Source organism: Eurosta solidaginis, chromosome 2 (assembly GCF_040869045.1).
Source record: "Eurosta solidaginis isolate ZX-2024a chromosome 2, ASM4086904v1, whole genome shotgun sequence".
Lineage (NCBI taxonomy): Eukaryota > Metazoa > Arthropoda > Insecta > Diptera > Tephritidae > Eurosta > Eurosta solidaginis.
Window position 1 is genome coordinate 173,777,628 of NC_090320.1, and position 22,830 is coordinate 173,800,457.

The 22,830-nt window shown below is 40.7% G+C and overlaps 1 protein-coding gene across 5 annotated transcripts in view; it reads left to right on the plus strand.

The window, feature by feature from the left end:
- Positions 1 to 1,134: 1,134 nt before the first annotated feature.
- LOC137240338 (uncharacterized) overlaps positions 1,135 to 22,830 on the plus strand; it is a 175,701-nt gene continuing 154,005 nt past the window's right edge. For all 5 annotated transcript variants that reach the window (XR_010949701.1, XR_010949700.1, XM_067766444.1 and 2 more), the window contains exon 1: positions 1,135 to 1,847. Coding sequence is in view for 3 of the 5 variants with exons in the window: in XM_067766444.1 (XP_067622545.1) it covers positions 1,263 to 1,847 (585 nt within the window). In the remaining 2 variants the exon portion in view is untranslated. The remainder of the gene's footprint in view (positions 1,848 to 22,830) is intronic.

Sequence of the window (22,830 nt, forward strand, 5' to 3'; positions counted from 1 at the left end):
GACGCTCGTCCACAGGCGTGAGCGCCAGTACTTGGCCACAAAGTCTGTCTCCCACCACGAATCCTAAACCGAAACTGCGCTTATTCGTATGGCCACTCTAATAGATGTCACAATTTTTGATCTTCTTTCTTCCTTGCTTCGTCCAACGCATTTCTTGTATGGCGGTGATGTCAGATTTTGTTTTGACGAGGACATCAACCAGCCGGGCATCTGCACCAATCCCATTCAGAAAGCGGACGTTCCAGGTGCACGCCCTCAATTCATTGTCCTTCAAACGTTTGCCATGGTCGTCATCAATAGAGAGTGTATTTATCCGAGGCTTGTTGTTATATTTCATTGGAGTATGGTTTTACGTGGCGGGTCCCAAGCCCAGCGCACAACCCGCTCAGCGGGGGTATAAATATTACTTGCACGTTTATATAGCGAGCCGCTTGCTCCAAGACAGACGCCCGCTTGCAGCCGCACCTAGAGATGTACAGACGCTGCCGATGAGATCTCCCACGGCTAGCCCTTAAACCGATTATGTCAGAGTGGCCTAACCAGGTTGTCGCCTTCTCACATTAGCTCACCGCTAAACGGATGTTTAGCGGCTACCCAGAGGATACTTGGCCGCAAGCGGCCGGCAGTAGTGAGCTGCTTGAACCGCATGCAAAAGAATGGCTCTGGTCATTCCCAGGTGAACGGCGGTCAGAAGCTTTCCCCACTTTCGTGGACTTCTACACAGGGCTCCACCCTAAAATCTAGTTAATAGATTAAATGTGAGCAGCCAGGTAAGCGACCATTTTAAAATATGTAAACAATGCAATGTACCAGTCGTCTACAAAAATGTTTGAAAAAGACTATTGAGCAAATGATTTAAGTAATCGTACAGCGATTAAACAGGTGATCGAGGCTGTTTACTATTGTGAACGTTTTTATCGAACATTCGCCACATGTATGAATGCCCACTTGCATGAATCCACAATGCTGTGAACTATTATTTAACAGGTAGGTATGGCAATGGAGGAATAGAAAGATTTTTCACTTGTATGAATTCAAAATGTGTATAATATTGACTTCACCTGTCTGGTTTTATTGCATCATGATCACTTGGAGTAGAGTGTCAGAAGAGATTAATAATATTAAAAAAAAAAAAAAAACATTCACATAAATAAAAGAGAATAAAATATTTGTTTGGATGCCTTTTAACATAAAAAGTTAGATTATCAAAAACTAAGCCAAAAAACTAGAAGAGAACAAAATATTGAGCGAAATTTTTCGAAATGAGTCAAAATCCTTGTAATAATCCAAACATTAGTACGACACTCAGAAACAGTACCTTATCAAATCACGAAGAACAATGCCAACAAGTTCGTGGTCGTTCGCGTAACCACCAGTTTCGCTTGTTTTCTACTTCAGATGCATATGGTATAACCGACGACACCACAACAAGTACTCCAACAGCTCTCAATATTGTAGTTCCAAGCCATATCACTAGTAAAACCTCAATTGTGTCCAAGTCGTCGTTACCTTCACAAATATTAGACCCATCGAATCAAACCCATAATTTGCACCTTTCTAAAATGAATTCATGGATGGAGCAGCCACATTCAACAAGTAGCTCATCCGCTAAGAAATGCCAGGTGAAACCCGAGAGAGTCGAAAAATTGAATTTTGCGGATAGTAAGAATAAGTCCCCTCCAAAAAAATCTCCACAGCACGATGTCAAACATTTAAAACAACGACCCTTTCAAAATCAAACCGAACCTGAGATTTGCGGTGATGCAGCGAAGCTCAATGGGCAGCTAAATGAAATATTTGTGCGTCGTTTGGAAGAAATCGAAAATGTAGCGAGAGGCGACACCGACGTACGTAAGCCAACACATATGTATATATGTATGAATTTATTTCATAATCATTGTTGTCACTTTGGTCCGAGATGTAATAAAACAGACAGGTGAAGTTCAGACTACACAACAAAAATTTGACGGCCTCATAATCCGGTAAAGAATTTTAAAGTAGGCAGAGAGCATTTTGGTAGTATTTGCTAGAAAAGCTAAAAGAAACACGAAGAAATGGTGAAGGAAAAGTATAGGAAGCTGGAGGGCAGTCGGAAAAGTAAAGATAACTAGATAAAGATGGAGAAAGGGAGGGAAAAAGGTAAGGATAAGGGTAATGGTTTCAGGAAAAGTAGGAATAAAAGGTAAAAAGGAAGAGTTGGAATAACAATATGTCCATGCTTCTGCCCCATACAGCAGGACGGGTACGATAAAAGACTTGTAGAGGGAGCATGATTTTCGTTTGCCGAGAGAGAACTTTGCTTTTCAGTTGCCTACCTAGTCCAAAGTAACATTTATTGGCAAGAGTGATTATCCGCTGGATTTCAGAACAGATGTTATTGTTTATGTTAATGCTGGTTCACAAATAAACGAAGTTTTACTATTTCGAAATTGTTTACCAACAATAGCGTGGTTGCCAAAGTGCAAATGCGCTGACTCTCTGCTCGATTGCAACAGGTACTTCGTTTTGTCCTCATTCACCATCAAACCATGTACGGCGAGGTTGTTCAGGCCTATGATATCAATGTCATCAGAATACGCCAGTGATTGCATGCTTTTATAGAATATTGTTCAACAGAGCGGTTAAGTTCTTATCAGGTTCGGAAATTGTGTTTTATGTACACATCTGTATATTGTTATATGTACTATTTTCAATCTTTCTTATACAAGGGTACTGATAAATGATGTATATTGGAACGATTTTCCGTCATCCCTTGTCAAATTTGGTTTTGATACAAACCGGTTTCGGCGTTGTGGCATCATCAGTGTCGATTTTCGTTCTGATCTGTTGCTGTCGTTTGTCCTGTATTTATAGTTCGTAGGTATATGAGCAGGTATTGTCAAATTGATGCTTGTGCATATTAAGTTATGTGTATGTGCTGTGTGTTCATTCAGAACCGAGGGTGGTTTACTAATCGATTTGTGTGGCTGACTGGGGTAGGTAGAAATCTGTGATTTTAGTCGTTTGACCTTCTTTGTCGGTTTTTTGTTTTGGCGTGTTAATTGTTTTGTGTTTATTTCTTGTTGTGTGTTTGTTTGTTGTACCTGTGTGATGTTTTCGAGTACGTTGAGACGTCGGCCCTTTTCCTGTATGTGAAGAACCCTAACTGTTTTATTGATGTTTGCTGGGGAACATTCATTCTCGACCATGTGATTCGCGAAGTTAGACTCGGGAATAATGTTTGGATTCCGTATTTTTTTGTTGTAATCTCTAATATGTTCTCTGAACATCGTTCTTATTTGCCGTCCTGTTTGTCCTATGTAACTATGCTGGCATCCGCAGGTAAGCTTGTATACGCCGTGGCTGCTAAACGGATCCTCTGAGTTAATGTTAGTTCTTAGTTTTCGCCATAGATTGTTCGTTGTTTTGAATGCTGTGTTAATGTTGTATTTTTTAAAGAAGTTTGCCAATTTATATGTTGCTTTTCCAGTATATGTCATAGTCGTCCAGCTATTATTTTCCTTTTCATTATTTCTTTTTGGTTCTCCATTTGTCCTTCTGAGCTTATCTACTAGTGCTTTTTTATATCCGTTGTTTGCAGCAATATTATATATGATCTCAAGTTCTCTCTTATATGCCTCTTGTGTAAGAGGTGTTCTTTCAAGTCTATGTACCAAGTACCTTAATGCTGCATTTTTATGCTGTTGAGGGTGATTTGAGGTATTGTGTATTATTGTGTCGGTGGCCGTTGACTTTCTATATATGCCATAGTTAAATCTTTTGGCTTCTTTATCAATATTTATCGTGAGGTCTGGATAGTTGATTCCTCCGTCTTTTTCGGTTTCCATTGTAAATTTTATATTTCGGTGCTGCTTGTTGAGGTACTCCAGTACAAGCTCTTCGTTATTAGTAGTTAAAACGCATATTATGTCATCCACGTATCTAGCATAAAATGACACGCCTAATTTGGACTTCAGCTCCTGTATGTACTTTTCTTCCAGATTTTGCATGAACACTTCCATAAGAATTGCTGATGTGGGGCTTCCCATTCCAAGACCGTTTGTTTGTCTATATATTTTATTGTTGAATTGAAAATAGTTTTGACGTAAAGTGGTTCTTAACGTATTTGTGATTTGCATACTTTTCACTTTGTTTTTTGTGTTATGAACTATTGTTGAGCTAACTATGTCCAAAGTCTCCGATAGTGGTATAGATGGGTATAAATCTTTTATGTCAAAATATACCAATTTGCTGTTTCTTTTTAGCTCTACGGTCTCGAGTCTCTCTATTAGTTCTTTTGTGTTAGCTATTGCATATTCGTTCCTTAGCTCCAGAGTATCTATCAATATCGTTTTTAAATATTTGGACAGTTTGTAACATGGTGCCGATTTAAAATTAATGATGGGCCTCATTGGCGTGTCCGGCTTGTGGATTTTTTGTAGCGCAACCAGTGGAGGCACCGAAGGGTTCATTTGGACCAATCTATGTGCATGTTAGCATCTACTATATTGGTTGCATTTTTTATAGCAACTTTGATTTGTTTTTGGTATTCATCTGTGGGATCCTCTCTCATTCTACGACATTTCATTTCCTCTATGAGATCCTCCGTTTTGGATATATATTGCTCTTTTTCGATTAGCACAGTGGTGCTTCCTTTGTCCGCTTTCGTTGTGACAATATTGTTTTTCCTTAGTTTATGCCGTAGATTCTTTATTGTTTTCTCCTCTGTATTCGATTTTTGTACTTCCTGTGCTTCCACCACCTTTTTTATGATTTCCCTGCACATGTGTCTTGCGTGCTCCTCTTCTTCCTGTGGTATCAATGATATTGCGATCTCCGCATCTACAATCGCTTGCTCCGTTTTTCTTACTGTATTCTGGTCCATGATATTGTGCTTCAGGCCCTTTTCGAGAAGTTGTTCCTCTTTCTTGGTAATGGCCACTGTTGTGAGGTTAACGAACTTGTCATGAAACTGGTGGGTGTTTTGGTTTTGGTTACCCTCTCGTCGTCCTGCCAGCTTGTCCAATTTTCGGTTCAGCGACCTGTATTTTTGTTGTAGTTCCTGATCGACCTCTGTCTTAATGCGGTCGAAACATTCCATTAATGCAGTCGTAGGCACTTGTTCTGCCAATCTTAAATGGATAGATAATAACTCGGCATTTATCTCATCCTTCTTCGAGTATAAGCGTTCCAACTCATATTTTAAAAAATCCTTTTCCGCTTTTCTAACTGTTTTCCTGCTAGAGGTACTGATAAAGGCTACTTCGGAGATATCGTATTTCGATAGAAATTTCTACTGGACGTAATTATCTCTCTGCTAGGATTATAAGGTGTATTAGCAATGCCTTGTCACTATAAAAATATTTCTGGTTCTTGTCATTGTGTTATAACTCCATAACACATTCGTAGACGCTAAAAGTTTCATGGAGCTACAGAAATATACTGGCAATTTTTTTTAAACTAGTGGAATAATGAAATATGATTAGACATGTATAATAGATTAGTCAGAACATCGTTTTTTAACCGTCTTATGAACCCTAGGATAGTATAGGCTTTTTTATTATTGGACGTTGGGGTAGCGCACTACCCTGAAGTGGCCCAATTAAACCAGGCTAATCCTGTTCATGTGTCCGCACCCCGTGGGACCGCCGTTGGGCATAACGTCACCCGGGGGTGGGGGGGGGGGGGGGGAGTCGATTTAGTCGCCACTACTTCGTATGCGCATTTCTCTCCGCTCCCTTTCAGTATGTATCAATTTCGTTATAACTATAAAGGCCATATTGCTCACAGCAGTCCAACAATCTATTTGTCCGCACATTCGTGAAACTAAATCCCTAATGTAATAATCCTCTCCAAAAACTCTGTATACAGAGAGTCGTTTGACGTAAAACGAGGGCAGAGAAACATTACATGTTCATCGCTTTCCAATTCGGAGGGACAGTGTGGACAGAAAGGATCCTCCTCTATCCCACGCTTATGTAGATATTCCTTGAAGCCACGGTGTCCGATCAATATATGCGTGAGGTGGTAATTTAATTCGCCGTGTTTTCACTCGTACCATTCCGCTATATTCCGAACAAGCATGAAGGTCCAGCGCCTTTTTCTCGATACTTTACACCGTTCTTGCCACCTAACTATTGTTCGCTACCTTGCACCTTTCTTAGCATCTTCAGATGGTCGGCTAATTCCAATGCCATACAGATCGGCCATTTCACTTGATAGTAGATCTACGGGGATTTTCTTGGATAAAACATGGATCGCGTCGTCGGACACTGTCCGATAAGCACATACTATTCGTATAGCAGTAATGCGGTAGGCTGCTAGTATTTCTTTTTGGTGGACCATTTTAGATCCGTGCCATACTGGTGATGCACATAATATTATAGAGCTGTTTATGTTGGATAGCTGGCGGATGGCTTCGCCTTGGCCGCCGATGTTGGGCATTATTCGCGTTAGGGCTCCCCTAACTCTAGAAACTTTCTCCCCCACCGCCCTGAAGTGCTCCTTAAAAGCTAGTTTTGAGTCAGTGATTACTCCTAGATATTTCAGGGAAGGCTTTGAATTTATTTCATGATCTCCTATGGTTAAGACTAACTCATCCACAGTCCGCTTTGAGCTCACCAAAACCACTTCTGCCGTATTGCTAGCCATCTCCAGCTCCATGTTCGTCAGCCATTCCTTTATTCTTTCCACGTCGTCAATACATAATGCTTGGAGCAGATCAAGTTTCTTGGCCACTGCTACTACGACAATATCATCTGTATAGCCAACAACTTCCATGCCTCCGGGAAGGTCGATTTGTAGCACACCATCATACATCGCATTCCAAAGAGTTGGACCTAGAACAGATCCCCGAAGGACACCGAGGGATGTTGTGCTTTCTTGGTCCCTCATCCGTATAAAAAAAAGAGTACTCTGTCGCTTAAATAGCTACCAATTATTCGGAGCAGGTAAGCAGGTGTGCCAAAGTTTCGTAGCGCTGTCATTATCTGCACCCAGTTCGCGATGTTAAACGCCTTTCTAATATCTAAAGTTATCAGTGCACAGAGCTTCCTTTTACTTTGGCCTACGGTTATGGCTCCGCTGGCTATATTGACAACTGTTTGTATTGCATCTATCGTGGATCTCGGTTTTCGAAATCCAAACTATTTGAGAAGCAACCTGGGCTTTCCAGGGTCTGCTGCAGACGCTCACTAATAACACTGCACCACGAATTTCAACTTTTTTTCTTTACCAGAAACGCCGTTATGAAATTCGTATATAAAATCACCCCCTGATTTTGAAAATTGAGTTCATTTTTGATTCTATGGTACCGTTTTTGAGATATTTGCAATTGACCGTTATTCGAAAAAACCAAAAAGATGGCTCCTTTAATTACGTATATCTCACGAAAGGGTCAAGCAATTGCAAATAAGTTTACAGAATCGAAAAGACGATAAAATTTGCTATAAATGCATCATACATTGTTTTTTGCTCAACCATACAGTTTTCGAGATATTAGCTCATCATTTCAGATTTTTGTTTTTTTTTTTATGAAAAAATATGAAAAAAATTACTTTTTGCGAGGGCAGCATTCCAAAACCACAACTTTTTTTCCAAATATTTTTTATTTACGTAAAGCTCTGTTTAATTAGAAAAAAGATAAGCTATCATAGAAGAAAATTGATGCAAAAGTGTAAGTTATAAGCGATCAAATAAAAATACCCAGGTTGCGCAATTTCAACGTATACCTCAAAACGTATGTATGGTATAAAGAAGAGTGAAATATCTAGCTATGCTCTGTTTCTATTTAGTTAAAAGTTCAATTTATGAATAAAATTACCCATATTTTAAACTTTTTTTTTTAATTTATTTATGTTTGTACTATATTCTACCAATCTTTATCTTAATTTTATTTTACTATGTAGTCGAAATAATTATGTGTTCGACTTTGACGCTTATTCAGTTTAGGATCGGTTTCTCTTATGAGAAACCAGCAGTAATCACCCATCATTGCGACGTCCCAGAATCCTTGATATCGATTTTCAATTAATTTCATTTGCTGATGAAACCTTTCACCATGTTCGTCACTTTCGTCGCCAAGATTTGCCGGAAAAAAGCTCAAATGTGAGTGCAGAAAGTGAATTTTTAACGACATATTTACGCCTGGAAAGAAAATATTAGTTAGGTAAACAAGTTATAGAATTTTGGGAAATTAATTTTAATAAGCCTTTAATATTTACCCATTTTCGCATAATTATTGATTAAGTCGTTCACTATCTGCTCGTAGTTAGGGCTTTTGTGTCTACCGAGAAAAGAAGCAACGACGTTTTCAAAGGATTCCCACGCTGCTGCCTCAACTGATGAGAGTAGTCCTTTGAATTGATTATTGTTGATCAACTTTTTTATTTGTGGTCCGACAAAAATACCTTCCTTTATCTTGGCTTGAGAAATATCTGGACAAATTTTTTTCAAATAGTCGAATGCTTCGCCTTCTTTGTCCAAAGCCTTAACAAAGTTTTTAATGAGACCGAGCTTGATGTGTAAGGGTGGAAGTATGATTTTCTCTTTCTTGACAAGAGGGGTGTATTTGATGTTATCCACACCAACGGTAAACTCGACTCTTTCCGGCCAATCCTTTCTGACGTAGTGGTCCTTACGAGCTCGGCTATCCCACTTGCAGAGGAAGCAGCAGTGCTTGGTGTAGCCACTTTGTAGACCGCATAGCATGGCAACGACTTTGAGATCAGAACATATTTTCCAATCATGCTCTTCATATTTGATAAATTTTAGTAGTTTTTGCATTTCCTCGTAGGTTTTATTTGTATTTACTGCATGTGCTAGCGGGATAGAAGGCTTTTTGTTACCAATATGCAATAATACAGCATTTAAACTCAGTTTATTGCTGTCTATGAACAATCGCCACTCTTTTGAATAATATGTTTGACCAAACTCTTTGAATAAACCAGGAATGTCGTTGCAGTAGCATTTACTGTCTTTCTTGGTATAGTGTTTGGAAAATGGTTCGTGACGAGTTCTACAATATATCACCTTAACATCGGATGATACAAATTTAAATTGTTGCATACGAGAAGTGTGGATCTCGGCCTTTTCCTCGGATAGTTCCAAATCTCTTATCCAATCATTAATTTGTGCTTGTGATAGAACGTTTCTCTCCTTTCCCATGCGAAATTCAGTACAACTTGATTCCCCGCACTCAGATGTTACTGTTGACAATGGAACTGGATCCGCAACTGCCGTTGAATGTAGTACTGGTAATGTCACTGTAGGTACGCTGGCATAGGTTACTCTTCTTGATCTTCCAACGCCAAGTACTTTTGTTTGACAAATATAGCACTCTATTGAATGGCAAGTAGGTTCTCTCCATATCATTGGTGTATCAAATTTTATTTGTTGTCCGGATTCCGACAGAATCAATTCTACTCGACACGATGTACACAAAGTGTTCGGTGTCCATGGTTTTTCAGCATTTTTAGGCTCAATACCAAAATACTTGGAGTATAAAGTTTTGATATGATCTGAGAACACTCGTCGTCGCCTTATGATAGTATATTGGCCACACATGAAACAGAACATATCTGGATTGTTATTACACTCAAATTCTCGCGTCCTTTTACTCATTTTATTTTTTTTACTAAATCACGGTTTTGAAATTTGACTTATGAACTGAACTATCTCCGGCGAGCCTTGCAGATGTTATGAAATTTCAAGGCGCATTAACTCATATTTACACTCGGAACAAGAATAAAATTTAAAAAATCAAATCTTACCTAGACAGAAAGGTTCCTTTTTATACGAAGCCGGGAAAAGAAAATACTACCTGCTTTAGATGTAGGCTTTAAAAATTTTCTGTGTCTTATAATTTTGAAAATCTACCTGCATACTTACCCATAAGTGACGGAAATACATGTTTATAACTACATGCCTACAACAGCTTTCGAACCCAACCACTCTTCCTTTCGATGCAACCACTCTACCTACTATAAAACAATTCGAGTATTAAAAGTACTATTTGATTTATTTAAAGAAAAAGTATTATCATTGTTATGGTGTTATTCGTTTATCCGGATAATATCCCATTTGCACTTTATACCTTTAATATATGTATGTATACATACATTAAAGTTGCGCAACCTGGGTATTTTTATTTGATCGCTTATAACTTACGTAGTTTTGCATCGATTTTCTTCGATGATATTTCTTCTAATTAAACAGAGCTTTACGTAAATAAAAAATATTTGGAAAAAAAGTTGTGGTTTTGGAATGCTGCCCTCGCAAAAAGTAATTTTTTTCATATTTTTCATAAAAAAAAGAAAAATCTGAAATGATGAGCTAATATCTCGAAAACTATATGGTTGAGCAAAAAACAATGTATGATGCATTGCTTGACCCGTTCGTGAGATATACGTAATTAAAGGGAGCCATCTTTTTGGTTTTTTCGAATAACGGTAAATTGCAAATATCTCAAAAACGGTACCATAGAATCAAAAATTAACTCGATTTTCGAAATCAGGGGGTGGTTTTACGTACGAATTTCATAACGGCGTCTCTGGTAAATTTTGGCCGTCGACCAGTGTAATACGTTCGAGACTCTTTCCTATTGAATCCAACATACAAAGTGGCCTGTATGAAGATGGCTTGTCGGGCATATTACCAGGTTTCAGCAAAAGAACCAGTCTTTGACGTTTCTTTGATCGAGGAAAGGCGCCTTCTTGGATACAAGCCCTGAAGAGATCCGTAAATACTGATGTTCTAGACCTTATCGCTGATTTAAGGGCTATATTTGGCACTTCATCCGGTCCAGGAGACTTATTATCCGCAACTCTTTGTGTTGCATCCAGTGCCTCCTGCTCTGTTTTTTCTGGGATTTCCATACCTTCGAGGTCCTCACTTTGATAGGTCCAGGTCGGAAAAAGAGTTTCTACGATTCTTCTCATTAGTATCGGGTATGTAGGCTGCTTTGATTTCCGCCCTTTAATTTTCACCATCACCGTTCTTTAAGCCAAACCCCTAGGATCAAGATCCGCACTGTCTATCAGATCCTTGATGCAAGTTCTCTGGCTCTTGTAGCATTTTTAGCGCTGTTCTTTGGGTTTTGTATCTACTATTTAGTTCATCATATCGTGGTGATGAACGTTCTCCCTGTGCCCTTCGTCGTACCTTGTGGCATTTTCTATGCTCCTCCGCTATTTCGTCGTTCCACCAGTATACAGGAGTCCGATTTCCTTTGGGGCGACTTCTGGGCAAGGTAGCATCACACGCCGTACTTAATGATTTATGACCAGCTGGATCGCCTCGCTATTTCGCTACTAGCAAATATGAGATCTATAGTGGAACGTCTACTGCCAGTGTCAAATGTATATATCCTGGCTCATTTAGAAGTTCCTGCCTTGTGTAAGGCTTTCGAGAAAACTCCACTTCTATCGTTAGTTCTACTACTACCCCATACAGTTCACCATTCATTGAAGTGCCGACATATTATAAGCGGGTGTTTACCCTTTGCTTCTATGGTCATCCCAAGAATTGTGTTCTCAAACTCGGTCAACTAGTCATGCTCGGAGGTGCATATCAACTAAAAAAATATATTCCTTTGATTTTTGCAGACGTGAATCCAGCCACTCTCGGTGCCATCTTTCCGTGTGGAAGTTTTCCTGGTATCCAAATTGAAGTTTTCCCAGCCGAGTCCACGACCCACCCTTGTTCCTGCTTATTTATGTACGGCTAGTTTGGGATAAGAGGTCTTGAACTTCACAGTGTTTTAAATTGAGTTGCAACAATCTCATAGGTCAATCTGGCTCCTTCCTTTCCGTTGTGAGCATCTAAATCTAAATCTACCAGCCGAATGTTATCGCCCACATAACGCCCATTTCGGTACGTTTGAGCAGTTCGCTGCCTTATGGCCCTCCTGACCGCATTTCCTTTGGCATCATCCGCTGTAAGGCTTACAGGTGCCGATTTTGTACCGCTGTACCCTGTACGTATACTTTTCATGGCCGTTGGATCAGGCCATTATATCCTGCATTGCTGATGCCTCGCATCACAAATCTCATCGGGCGTTGTAGTTTCATCGAGGTCTTTTAGCTGCAGTGTGACCGTTTGAGACTTTGCTGTGACCTTCGCTGTATCCTTTAGAACTGCTTCAATCTCTGCTTGCATCTCCAGAAATTATGATTGCATCTGGCCTGGCTTTAATCATTTTCTTCCTATTGGTCTTTTTGGGTTTGGCTACCAGCCACTATCCCGACTGCTATTTAACTCGCTTGTGATTCCCGTCATATTGTGGCGTATCGCCCTTGGCTGGGATCGTGGGCTTAGCTACTTGGTTTTCCCTTGTCGAATTTTTTTCGGTCTCCTTCCTGAGGGTGACGAACTTCTATCCCTAGCGGTATCATTGGCAATTATTTCTTCTTTAAGTCCCTTAATGTAATATGATTGGGTCCCCACTTGAGGCCGCTATCTTAGTCCGAATGTACAGTCAGGTAGACCACGTGTAGGTTGATGCAGTCCCTCATGAAAACTGCGTTCAGAGCCAGGTCAGCGTTAATTGGGAGAATCTTAACCGCACCTGCACTACCAACTTAATGATGATGGACTTCGAACGTACCCCAAGGCCTGCCAAAGTTTTAACGGGACGGAAATGAATGTCACATTAGCCGGAAAGTCGTTTTGACGGGGTGTCAAGTCTTGTGCTAAGATTTCCGAATGTCACACTCGCCAACCCTTAGCAAACATATCCAAATCGTTATTCCAGTATACCTTAATTATGACCTTACTGGGCTCAGTCGTAATATACTATCAAATATAAGCTTTCTTAATAATTAAGAATTAAGCTTTTTTCCTTGCTGAATGTGCAGTCTCAACGTGGGTTGTGGATGCCAAACCCTCCTCCCAAGCCGCTTTTGGTCAGGGGCTGCTTGTTTGAATATTCGCAACTATCCTAAATTAATATGTCGTTCACTTTTCGCCGGCAGTGACCCCCTTGGCCTGACCTCAACCATAACGCTGTGGTGCGGCATTTACTTCTGTGCCTGTGACAAGCTGTCCTCTACAAGCTTCTTGATAAACCAACTTTTGAACTCATCTGGTGGGGCTTATACGTTATGTGCCATGTAGCAGGATACCAGGATATGGGTCGTCTCCTTCTTCCCCTCTATTGCGACCACCGCTAGATCTTCGGTGCTGAAGTTAGAAAGCATACACGAGTATACGTGTATACTTACCATGACTGCAGTTCTAATCCTGATTTCCCTCTTTGGTAATAAACGCTGAATCTGCGAGCGCTGAGTCCAGATATCATTCCTCCAGATGAGAGTCATGGCTCCTGTGTCAGCGCCACATAAACGAGCCCTCCTCAAGAGTCAGGAGAAGCTCGATCGATGCCACTTTACTGTGTTAGAAGTTAATCTGTAAGACTCGCAGCGCCATTGAGCTGCTTGTCTCTCTTCTAATTCTCCGCCATTGCGCTGAAGCAATGGATTTTTTCCACTGTTTTAAGAGTGTGGAGGTCCGCTGCCCTTCCCGATTCTGCCTCTAAAAAGCAGGCTTGTGAGGTTCATGTTGTGATTGCTGCCTTTTGCTTCTCGGGGCGTCTTGCTCTTCGATGCATTTTCAAAATTGAGGATTGCTCGCAGCAAAGTTTTCGTCAGTGAACTTTCTCCGACATTCTTTCACTGTCTCACGGGGCCATGCCAAGCGATCGCTCTCATCGTTGTTCGATATAAAAAATAAAAAAAAACGGTTCCCTTAAGCTCCCTATCTCGTTGTTCTCGTTCTAACGTTAGTTTTGTCCGGGCTAGTATACCGCTCTTTTACTGAGCGCACTGACTGCCACTATCATCCGCATCCGAATCATCGCTGAAAGCGATTTCCTTTTTCCGGGCTTGCGGATTGACCGCCTTTTCCTTCTCACCTTTACTTTGTTTTAAAGTTTTTGAGTTCATCTGGATCGTAAGACCACCTGCCCGTCAAGGCGGGCTAAGTGGTCTAATGTTAAAAATGTAGATAAAAACCGTCTCCTACAACTGCGCCCTTTGCTGTGGTAAGGCCGTCATTAATTCCAGAGGCGGGAAAGCTCCGTTCATATACAGCCGAAAATTCCCCTTTGGCTGCAAATAACACCCTGGATAAGGAGGTTGGCAGTTCTTGGTCACCGCCATCCCGCCGCCCTCCTATGAAGCGAAACGGCGTAAATGCAGGCCCTAAACCGCTCAGCCACATAGTCGGGCGCTGTGAAGTTCGGTTAAGCCCTCACACCAACGACAAGGTTCCTGCTTTAGTCAGGGGATGAGTTAAGGTAGTTATTTTTCTTCTTTATCATTGGAATAGTAAATCAGAAATTGTTTGACAGGTTTTTAAAACAAGCTGTTTCAACCTAATTGAAATAGTTAAATGACCACTTTACTTTAAGAAAAAAAAGGTTTTAAAAACGCAGTTGAAGGTGAAATTTTATATTTTTGGGTTGATTGAAGGTTTTACAACATTTGATCCACACCAGTGGAAACATGAGTTTTATAAAAAAAAAATTATATCACAAACTGAACAACGTATATATGTATTATATTGTTATATTTTTCAGATGCGTTTGCGAGACCTTTATCTGGTTAAATGTCTTAAACCGTTCATATGAGGTATCATTTGATAGCATTTGGTCTGCTGGGATGTTTCTTAAATAGCCAACATCGCTAACATTGGCGAACAGAAATATGAGGTTCTTACTATTGAGCTTTACATATTTGTGCTCATCACAGCTTGGAAATAGATTAATGGGGTATTTAAAGGAATAGAGCATGGTGGGAATTGGTTTAATATAACAAAAAATACTCTTTAAATAAAGTTTAAAAAAATTATATGCGGGTTTGCACTTTCACCCGCAATATAAACTTAAACTTATTATTAAGAATTCATGAGCTTAACACCGGCTTATAATAAACGAATATTCAATTATTATGTTTTTCTAAGAGAAACTGAAAAAAAGAAAGAAACATTTATTGGCATATTGCGATGGGATTTCGAAAACCGCCACGTAATCATCATCAGGCAATTTCGTAATGTTATCAAAGGTTTCCACGAGATTCGAACCGCGAATCACACGGTGATACGGCAGTTGCCTTAACCACTAGGCTATACTGCTTGTGTTTGTTTTTCCTTGCTTCCCAAGGCAGTCGGTTCCATGTACCGGAGCGACTCGGGATTTTTCCCGACCAAGGACTGTCATTTCAGTGTGACCCCATTTAATTTGTTGCGTCCCTCCCACAAATTGTCATCCTCCCAGCAGCTCCTTGCAGCAGGACTGCTCCATATTCTCTTACTCCGGGAAGGCATCGAATCCAATCCGGGTCCGTCTCCTGACCCCGGTCCTGAGAAATGGTTTTGCTGCATCTGCCGGAAAAGAATCTTTTTAGGACGGTCATACTCTGTTCAGTGTGTCTCGTGCAAGGGATGGTTGCATCGGACAGGTTGTTCTGGGCTTGATCCCAAAACCCGACGTCCACGTAACTTTTATAAATCTGTTGTGCCTCCTTGCTGTTCACGCCCGTACTCTACTCCTAAGCGCCCCCACTACCTTCCAGCAGCCCCGCTGCTCAGCAAGCCACAACAAGTACCCGCTGCTGCTCGCGCCCCACGGCGCCAACAACTCAAACAGCTGCTACCACTCATAACTACTACCTTTATAGTAGAGTCGGTAGCAATGCTGAGCATCAGCCCCTGCCCCGTCTTCTCCGCCCCCCCCCCCCTCGTTTCCGACAGCAATCGTGCAGGTCAGGGACACAGACTCTTAGTCCCTACCTCCGTTTGCACCGTTTGCCAGCACAGAATATATAGGTTTGCGTCATCCGCCCAATGCAGCTCCTGCCTTGGGTGGTGCCACTTTCCTAGATGTGCTGGTCTCCGCGACGGCAACCCCCCGACGGGTTTCATCGCGCCATGTTGCCAGGTCGCAAACCCAAATCATCCGGGTACCCCAATGCGTGCCCAAGGACGCCCAGTCCCAGGGCCACAACAGCAATTGCGTCCTGGCCTTCCACAACCCAGGCGTAGTCACCCGTCACTTACCCCCAGAGTGGCGGCGTCTCCCCTTATGCACTTCAGAATTCCGCAGTTAAACTGTAATGGACTAACTGGGAAGATTAAGGAGATAGTCGATTTCATGAAGCGGCACAACATCCGTATTGCTGCGATTCAAGAGACTAAACTCACAGCAAGATCTGCATTGCAGACCTGCTCTGGGTATAATGTCCACAGGAAAGACCGCGAGAGCGGAAATGGAGGGGGCCTCGCGTTTATCATACACCACTCTGCGCAATATTATATATTTGATCCTGGCATCGACCGCAGGGACAATGTCTTAGAACGTCAAGGCCTATCTGTCCGGTCATGCGATGCAAACCTAGAAATCATGAACATCTACATCCCTCCTGCCAACTGTTGCCCCAGTGGATACCGCCCTAATATCAGAGCCTTACTCACTGGCAACAATCGCATTATCTTAGGCGGATCAAATAGAAGAAATGACGTTCTGCACAATAAACGGAGACGCCCCCACACGTATTGTAGGAAGCTGTCACAGTTCGCCAGATATCTCAATCGTGAGCGCAGAACTCGTAAACTGCGTCAACTGGCAGCCGATGGTAACATTGGCATCCGACCACCTGCCCATACTTATTTCGCTCGAGCGTACCGCCGACTTCATCGTCACCGAAAAACGCACTTTCATAAACTTCAAAAAAGGAAAGTGGGAAGAATATAAATCTTTTACAGACAACCGCTTTTCTGCCCTCCCTATCCCGACTGATGACCGCCAAGGGGAGCGTGCCTTCCGTAAAGTCATTGAATCCGCCTCGGAACGTTTCATTCCCGCCGGGAGAATTCCCGAAATCCGCCCTAATTCCCGGCGAAGGCCGCAAACCTAGCGAGAAAACGTGACCTTATAAGACAGCTTGATCCAAGCGACCCCCAAATAAGGGATATAAACCAACGCATCAGATTGCTTGTGGACGAACACAAGCGGGCGAAATGGGAAGAGCATCTCAGAGGTTGTAACCTCTCTACCGGTGTGGGTAAACTTTGGTCCACCGTAAAGTCCCTATCGAATCCGACTAAGCACAAAGACAAAGTTTCCATCGCCTTCGGCGACAAAGTGCTGTCGGATGCGAAAACATGCGCGAGCCCTTTCTGCCGACAATATATAATGCATCTTACGGTCGACAAAGATAGACGGAGAGCCAATAGACACGCACATAAACACAAATTCAGCGCGTCACCAATCACCATCACCGCTAAAGAGGTTGAGGACGCCATTGGTCGTGCAAAACCATCCAAAGCAGTGGGCCTAGACGGCATAGCCATGCCGATGCTCAAAAGCCTAGGGAAAGAGGGTTTCAAATATTTAGCGCATGTCTTCAACCTGTCTCTTTCCACTTTTGTCATACCCGAGAAATGGAAAATGGCCAAGGTGGTCCCGCTACTAAAGCCTGGGAAACCAGCTAACATAGGTGAGCCGTATCGTCCGATATCCCTCCTATCGCCAGTGTCAAAGACGCTTGAAGCCATTTTGCTCCCTTATTTCCAAGCAAATTTGCAGCTATCCTCACATCAGCATGGCTTCAGAAAACTCCATAGCACTACCACCGCGCTAAATGCCATTAGCACCCAGATAAATTGCGGTTTAAATCAATACCCCCACCACAGAACAGTATTCGTAGCGCTAGACCTATCAAAAGGTTTTGATACGGTCAACCATGACTCGTTACTGCAAGACCTGGAAGGGTCTACCCTTCCCCCATGTCTTAAAAGGTGGACCGCAAATTATATGGGTGGTCGGCAGGCATTGATGCAATTTAGAAACGAAACATCAAAACCAAGGAGAATTAAACAAGGGGTGCCACAGGGTGGTGTTCTATCTCCACTTTTGTTTAATTTCTACATATCTAAGCTACCTTCACCACCGGAAGAAGTCACAATCGTTTCCTACGCCGATGACTGCACAATAATGGCCACAGGCCCAGGCCCAAAGATCGATGCGCTATGCAATAAAATAAACGGCTACCTCCCTGATCTCTCCAGTTTTTTCCCCTCGCGAAACCTGGCATTATCACCGACTAAATATTCCGCGACCTTATTTACAACATGGACGTCCCAAATGTCGACCATTTTGAACATCCACGTCGATGGCACTACGCTACCGACTGTCCTACACCCAAAAATCTTGGGTGTGACGTTCGATCAGGATCTACATTTTGGTGAGCACGCAGCCGCAATCGTTCCGAGAATTCAGAGCCGTAACAAAATCCTCAAATCCCTCGCTGGCAGTACCTGGGGAAAAGATAAAGAAACGCTCATGACTACATACAAAGCAATTAGCCAGCCGATTACGTGCTACGCGTCACCCATATGGTCGCCAAGCCTAAAAATTACTCACTGGAAGAAACTACAGGCCTGCCAAAATACTGCTCTCAGAATCGCCACGGGCTGTCTTCTTATGTCCCCAGAACACCATCTGCATAATGAGGCGAGAATACTCCCCATCAGGGAGAGAAATGAGATGCTGACCAAACAGTTCCTGTTGAATACCCAGAAACCTGAGCATCCCATCAGACATCTGATTGATGAACCAGCACCGCCTAGGGGCTTAAGGAGTCATCTCCGTAAGCATTCTGAGGAAATACGGCACCTGAGAACCCAGCCGTATGAAGCGAAAAAACACGAGCAGGTCCTTGGTGAACTCCATAAACAGGCGTCGGACCTTTATGCCGGGAATTGCCCGGTGAATCCAGTACTTAAAGAAAATTATCCAAAACTCGCGGAAGAGGAACGCGTACTCCCCAGGGAAATGCGTGTCACTCTTGCTCAACTTCGTTCTGGAAACTGTAACAGGTTAAACTCTTACCTATCCAGAATCAACCCCGACATACAAAATATATGCCCCGCTTGCAATGTGTCCCCACATGACACCAACCATCTCTTTTATTGTAATGTGGAACCAACGCCTCTAACACCCCTTTCCTTATGGTCCACCCCTGTTGAAACGGCAAGTTTCCTTGGACTCCCGTTAGCGGATACTGATGACAATTTGTGATCGGACGCTGCTATTAGGTGGGGCGAAGCATTGCTACAACAACAACAACAACAGAACAGGACTCCTAGCGATAGACTTATGAAATGCTATTGCTACAGTCAACCACGGCACGTCAATGCAAGATCAATTCTCGGGTCCTCCCTTCCTCCAAATCTGAAAAGGTGGACCGCAAATTATCTGGCTGGTCAGCAGGCTTCGGTGCAATTCAGGAACCTAGCATCTAAACCTAGAAGAATTAAACAAGGGAACCCAGGGTAGTGCTATCCCGCTCTTGTTTAACTTCTACATACCAAAGCTCCTTAAGCCACCAGAAGGAGTCACCATTATTTCCTACGCCGATGACTGCACGATAACGGCTACAGGTCCCGCCCCACGCACTATAGAAAATCGTAGAACAACTGCTAATTAAAAATGGTTTTTCGATGTCGCTCCTGGCATGCTTTTTTTATTTTAATCAATGGTATAAGGACCAAACTAGACTATAATATCAAAAAAGTATACATATTATATGAAATGATTTTTTTATAATATCACAAACTTTATAGTTTTGACGGACGTCCATGTTAAGCCCGTTCCCTTCATCACTTTCAAAGTTTTTTTAATGTTATACGTTACAGGAAAAGGTATGATGTATTATATATTTCTGGAAACCTCGTTTTTTGAAAAATATGAAACATCTAATTTTTTTTTTTATGGCCGCGTCACAACCATCTTTTTTCATCTAGATGTGACATTTTCATACAGATGTGCATGTGCTTTGACTAAGAGTGCTTTCATCCTTTGCAAGTGAGAATCGCCAAAAAAATGTTAAGAATGATAGAACATACCTTCGAAAGAATCACCAGTATCCTCAACGAAATCCCGATCCCTCGTGAAACAAACCTCTGATTCTGCAATCGAAATCAGTTAAATAAATCGGTTTTTAAGTATAATATAAATATAAACGAAATCTAACCATCATCAGTGTCAAAAGCAACATTATCCTCAGCAGTAACATGTATTTTAGTTGCATCGTTAACAGCAGAAGCTTCAAAAAATTCGACCGTTGTAAACGAAGCGTCTGCAATCAAAATAATAATAAATTCTTTTGTTGCATTAGACTCTGCCCCACTCTTCCTTTCTTTCTTTCTCTTTCCCAAATTCCTCCGTTTTCATCTGTCATTCTAATTCTGAGTCTCCCTCTCCTTTCCCCTCTTCCTTCCTCAATACCACTCATACTCCCATCCAACTTCTATTTCCGAAAAAAATGGAACAAGTGCAGAATGCATTCATTTGTCAAAAATGAAAAATCGAACTTTATAGAGGTTTTTATGCTGATTCCAACGGTGTATTTCTTTTTTGGTGCAAATGAAAGGTTTAGGGGTAATTGCATGTCAAAAAGCGAAATTATGAATTTTTCAAATCAAAATATCTCCGAAACTAATGAATGGATTTCAAAAATTAAAAAAATCGAAAAATAACTTATAAAAATACCTTTCATCTGATGTATAAATATCTTTAATTTTTCTAGTCTTTATTTACCAAAAATTTCAAAAAACTCTTGCATTCGTGAACGAGCTGATATTACCTTATAACTCTTATGTTTATTGTTATGTTAGCCGATCCAACACCGGCTGCGCCATGCACAGTAATTCTGCGTAGAACAAAAAAAAATATGGTGAAAACATGTTTTTTTAAAGTTCATCGAGACTTTTGACAGTTGCACACGTTTACCCACGCAGTACATTTTATGTTGATTTGTAGCCTAGCTATCCATAAACATAATCAAATAAAAAAAAAAGCTGCGGGAATTTGCGATTTTCGGAGTAACTAGTAAAAATGTTATAAAAGTCAGAAAACGGAAAACCGCTCGCTATCTATTGGGGTTTTAAATGTTGCTGTGTACATCAATAGTTTGCGGTAAGTTTTGTAATTTTTCATTGATATTAGGACGTTTACCTTTTTTGCACTCATGTTGCGAGTGAAAATATTGATAAACAATTTGCACACCAGAGAACAGCGCTGAATGTTTCTTCTCAATAAAAATCCTAGATTTCTCGAGTGACCGTGAGGGTTGAATACAGCTTTAAACAATAAAAAAAGTAAAGCATTATCTTTTCAAACATCATAACAAAAACACTAAATGCAGTTTTGCCTAAATTTTTCAATTTCAGTTGGCGGAAATATATATTTACTATGTATTATTCCTATTTTTTATCAATAAAATTTTCAGTTCTCCCTTGTGACATTGAGCGTTGAATCCTATTTTAAACAATAAAAAGGTAAAGCATTAAGTGCAGTTTTGCATAATATACCTACAATTCGAAACTTTGTGGACGAATAATACATTAAACTAAGAATTTTTAGTTTTTTTAATTTTTTAGGTAGACTGAATGAGTGTGAAGTATGTGCATGGGGACATTTGGTTTCTACTTACTTGCGCAAGGAACTTAGGCATATGTTTAAGAGTACTTATGAGTGTACACCTTATTGAAAAGCCGAGATCTTTATTAATTGCGTTCTTTATTAAAGCAGTAACAAATTCGAAGTAAGAAGTTTTTCACAAAAATTAGACGCTTATATATTTATTACAGAGTTGGCATGTGTATAAAATTGAACAAAGCTATTTGGACATAGCAGATTTGTATTTTCAACACTCCTCCTTTTTGATCAATTTTTCTAAACCACACATTTGATTGTCTTCATATATTTTAACAGGTAATTTTGTTTCGTAGCCCATGGCATTTAAAAGCGCGTATAACCATTTCATTTCTCTACTTGCTTCAGCAAGTGCAATATATACTGCTTCAGTAGAAGAAAGCGAAACACAATTTTGTTTACGACATGCCCAGCTTATTAGTCCTCCATTTAAATAGAAAACATAGCCACTATTTGTACTATTTTCACCCCAATCAGCATCCCGTGAAAATCAATTGTGCCTTTTAAATAATTCATGACGCGCTTAACCTCATTCCAATTGTTTTTAGTTGGACTACAAGTTTTCTCTTTTTTCTCGAAATACTAGCTGTAATATCTGGTCGCGTGTTGAGCGCCAAGTACAATAAACTACCAATAGCCTTTTGATATAATTTATTATCTGGAAGTTTTTCATCACAGGAATTTTTCGAATATGAAACTGATAATGGAATCTCTGATATTTTTGAGTCTTGTAACCCAAAACAACTTAAAATATTTTTAATATAATTTCATTGATTTAGTAAATAATTTCCGTTTGAATCATTGTTTATTTCCCAAATTATTCATTTACAATTTTTTGACTAGGGCTTTTAAAAACTTCAACGATGTGATGAATCTTTGTTTATTTACATTCCTAAATAATGCTTGATCTGTCCCAAATTATTCGTTTCAAATTTTTTGACTAAGACTTTTAAAAACTTCAACGATGTGATTACTCTTTTTACATCCAACAAGAATGTCATCAACACATACTAAAAGAAAAATCATTTCACCTTCTGCTATCTTACTATATAAGCATTGATCAACTTTACTTTGCGGGAACTTTATATTTAAAAGTGCCTTATGTATAGTTTGATTTCATGCTCTTGCTGATTGTTTTAGCCAGTAGAGGGCTTTACTTAGCAGACAAACCTTATTTCCTATTTCAAATCCTGGGGGATGTTACATGTAAACAACTTCGTTGAGATCGGCGTTCAAATATGCTGTTTTGACATCAAAATTATGTATAAACATTTGACCTTTTCCAGCAACTGAAAACAAAGTTCTTATAGTACTTTGCCTAACAACTGGAGCAAATACAGCATCATAGTCAATCCCAA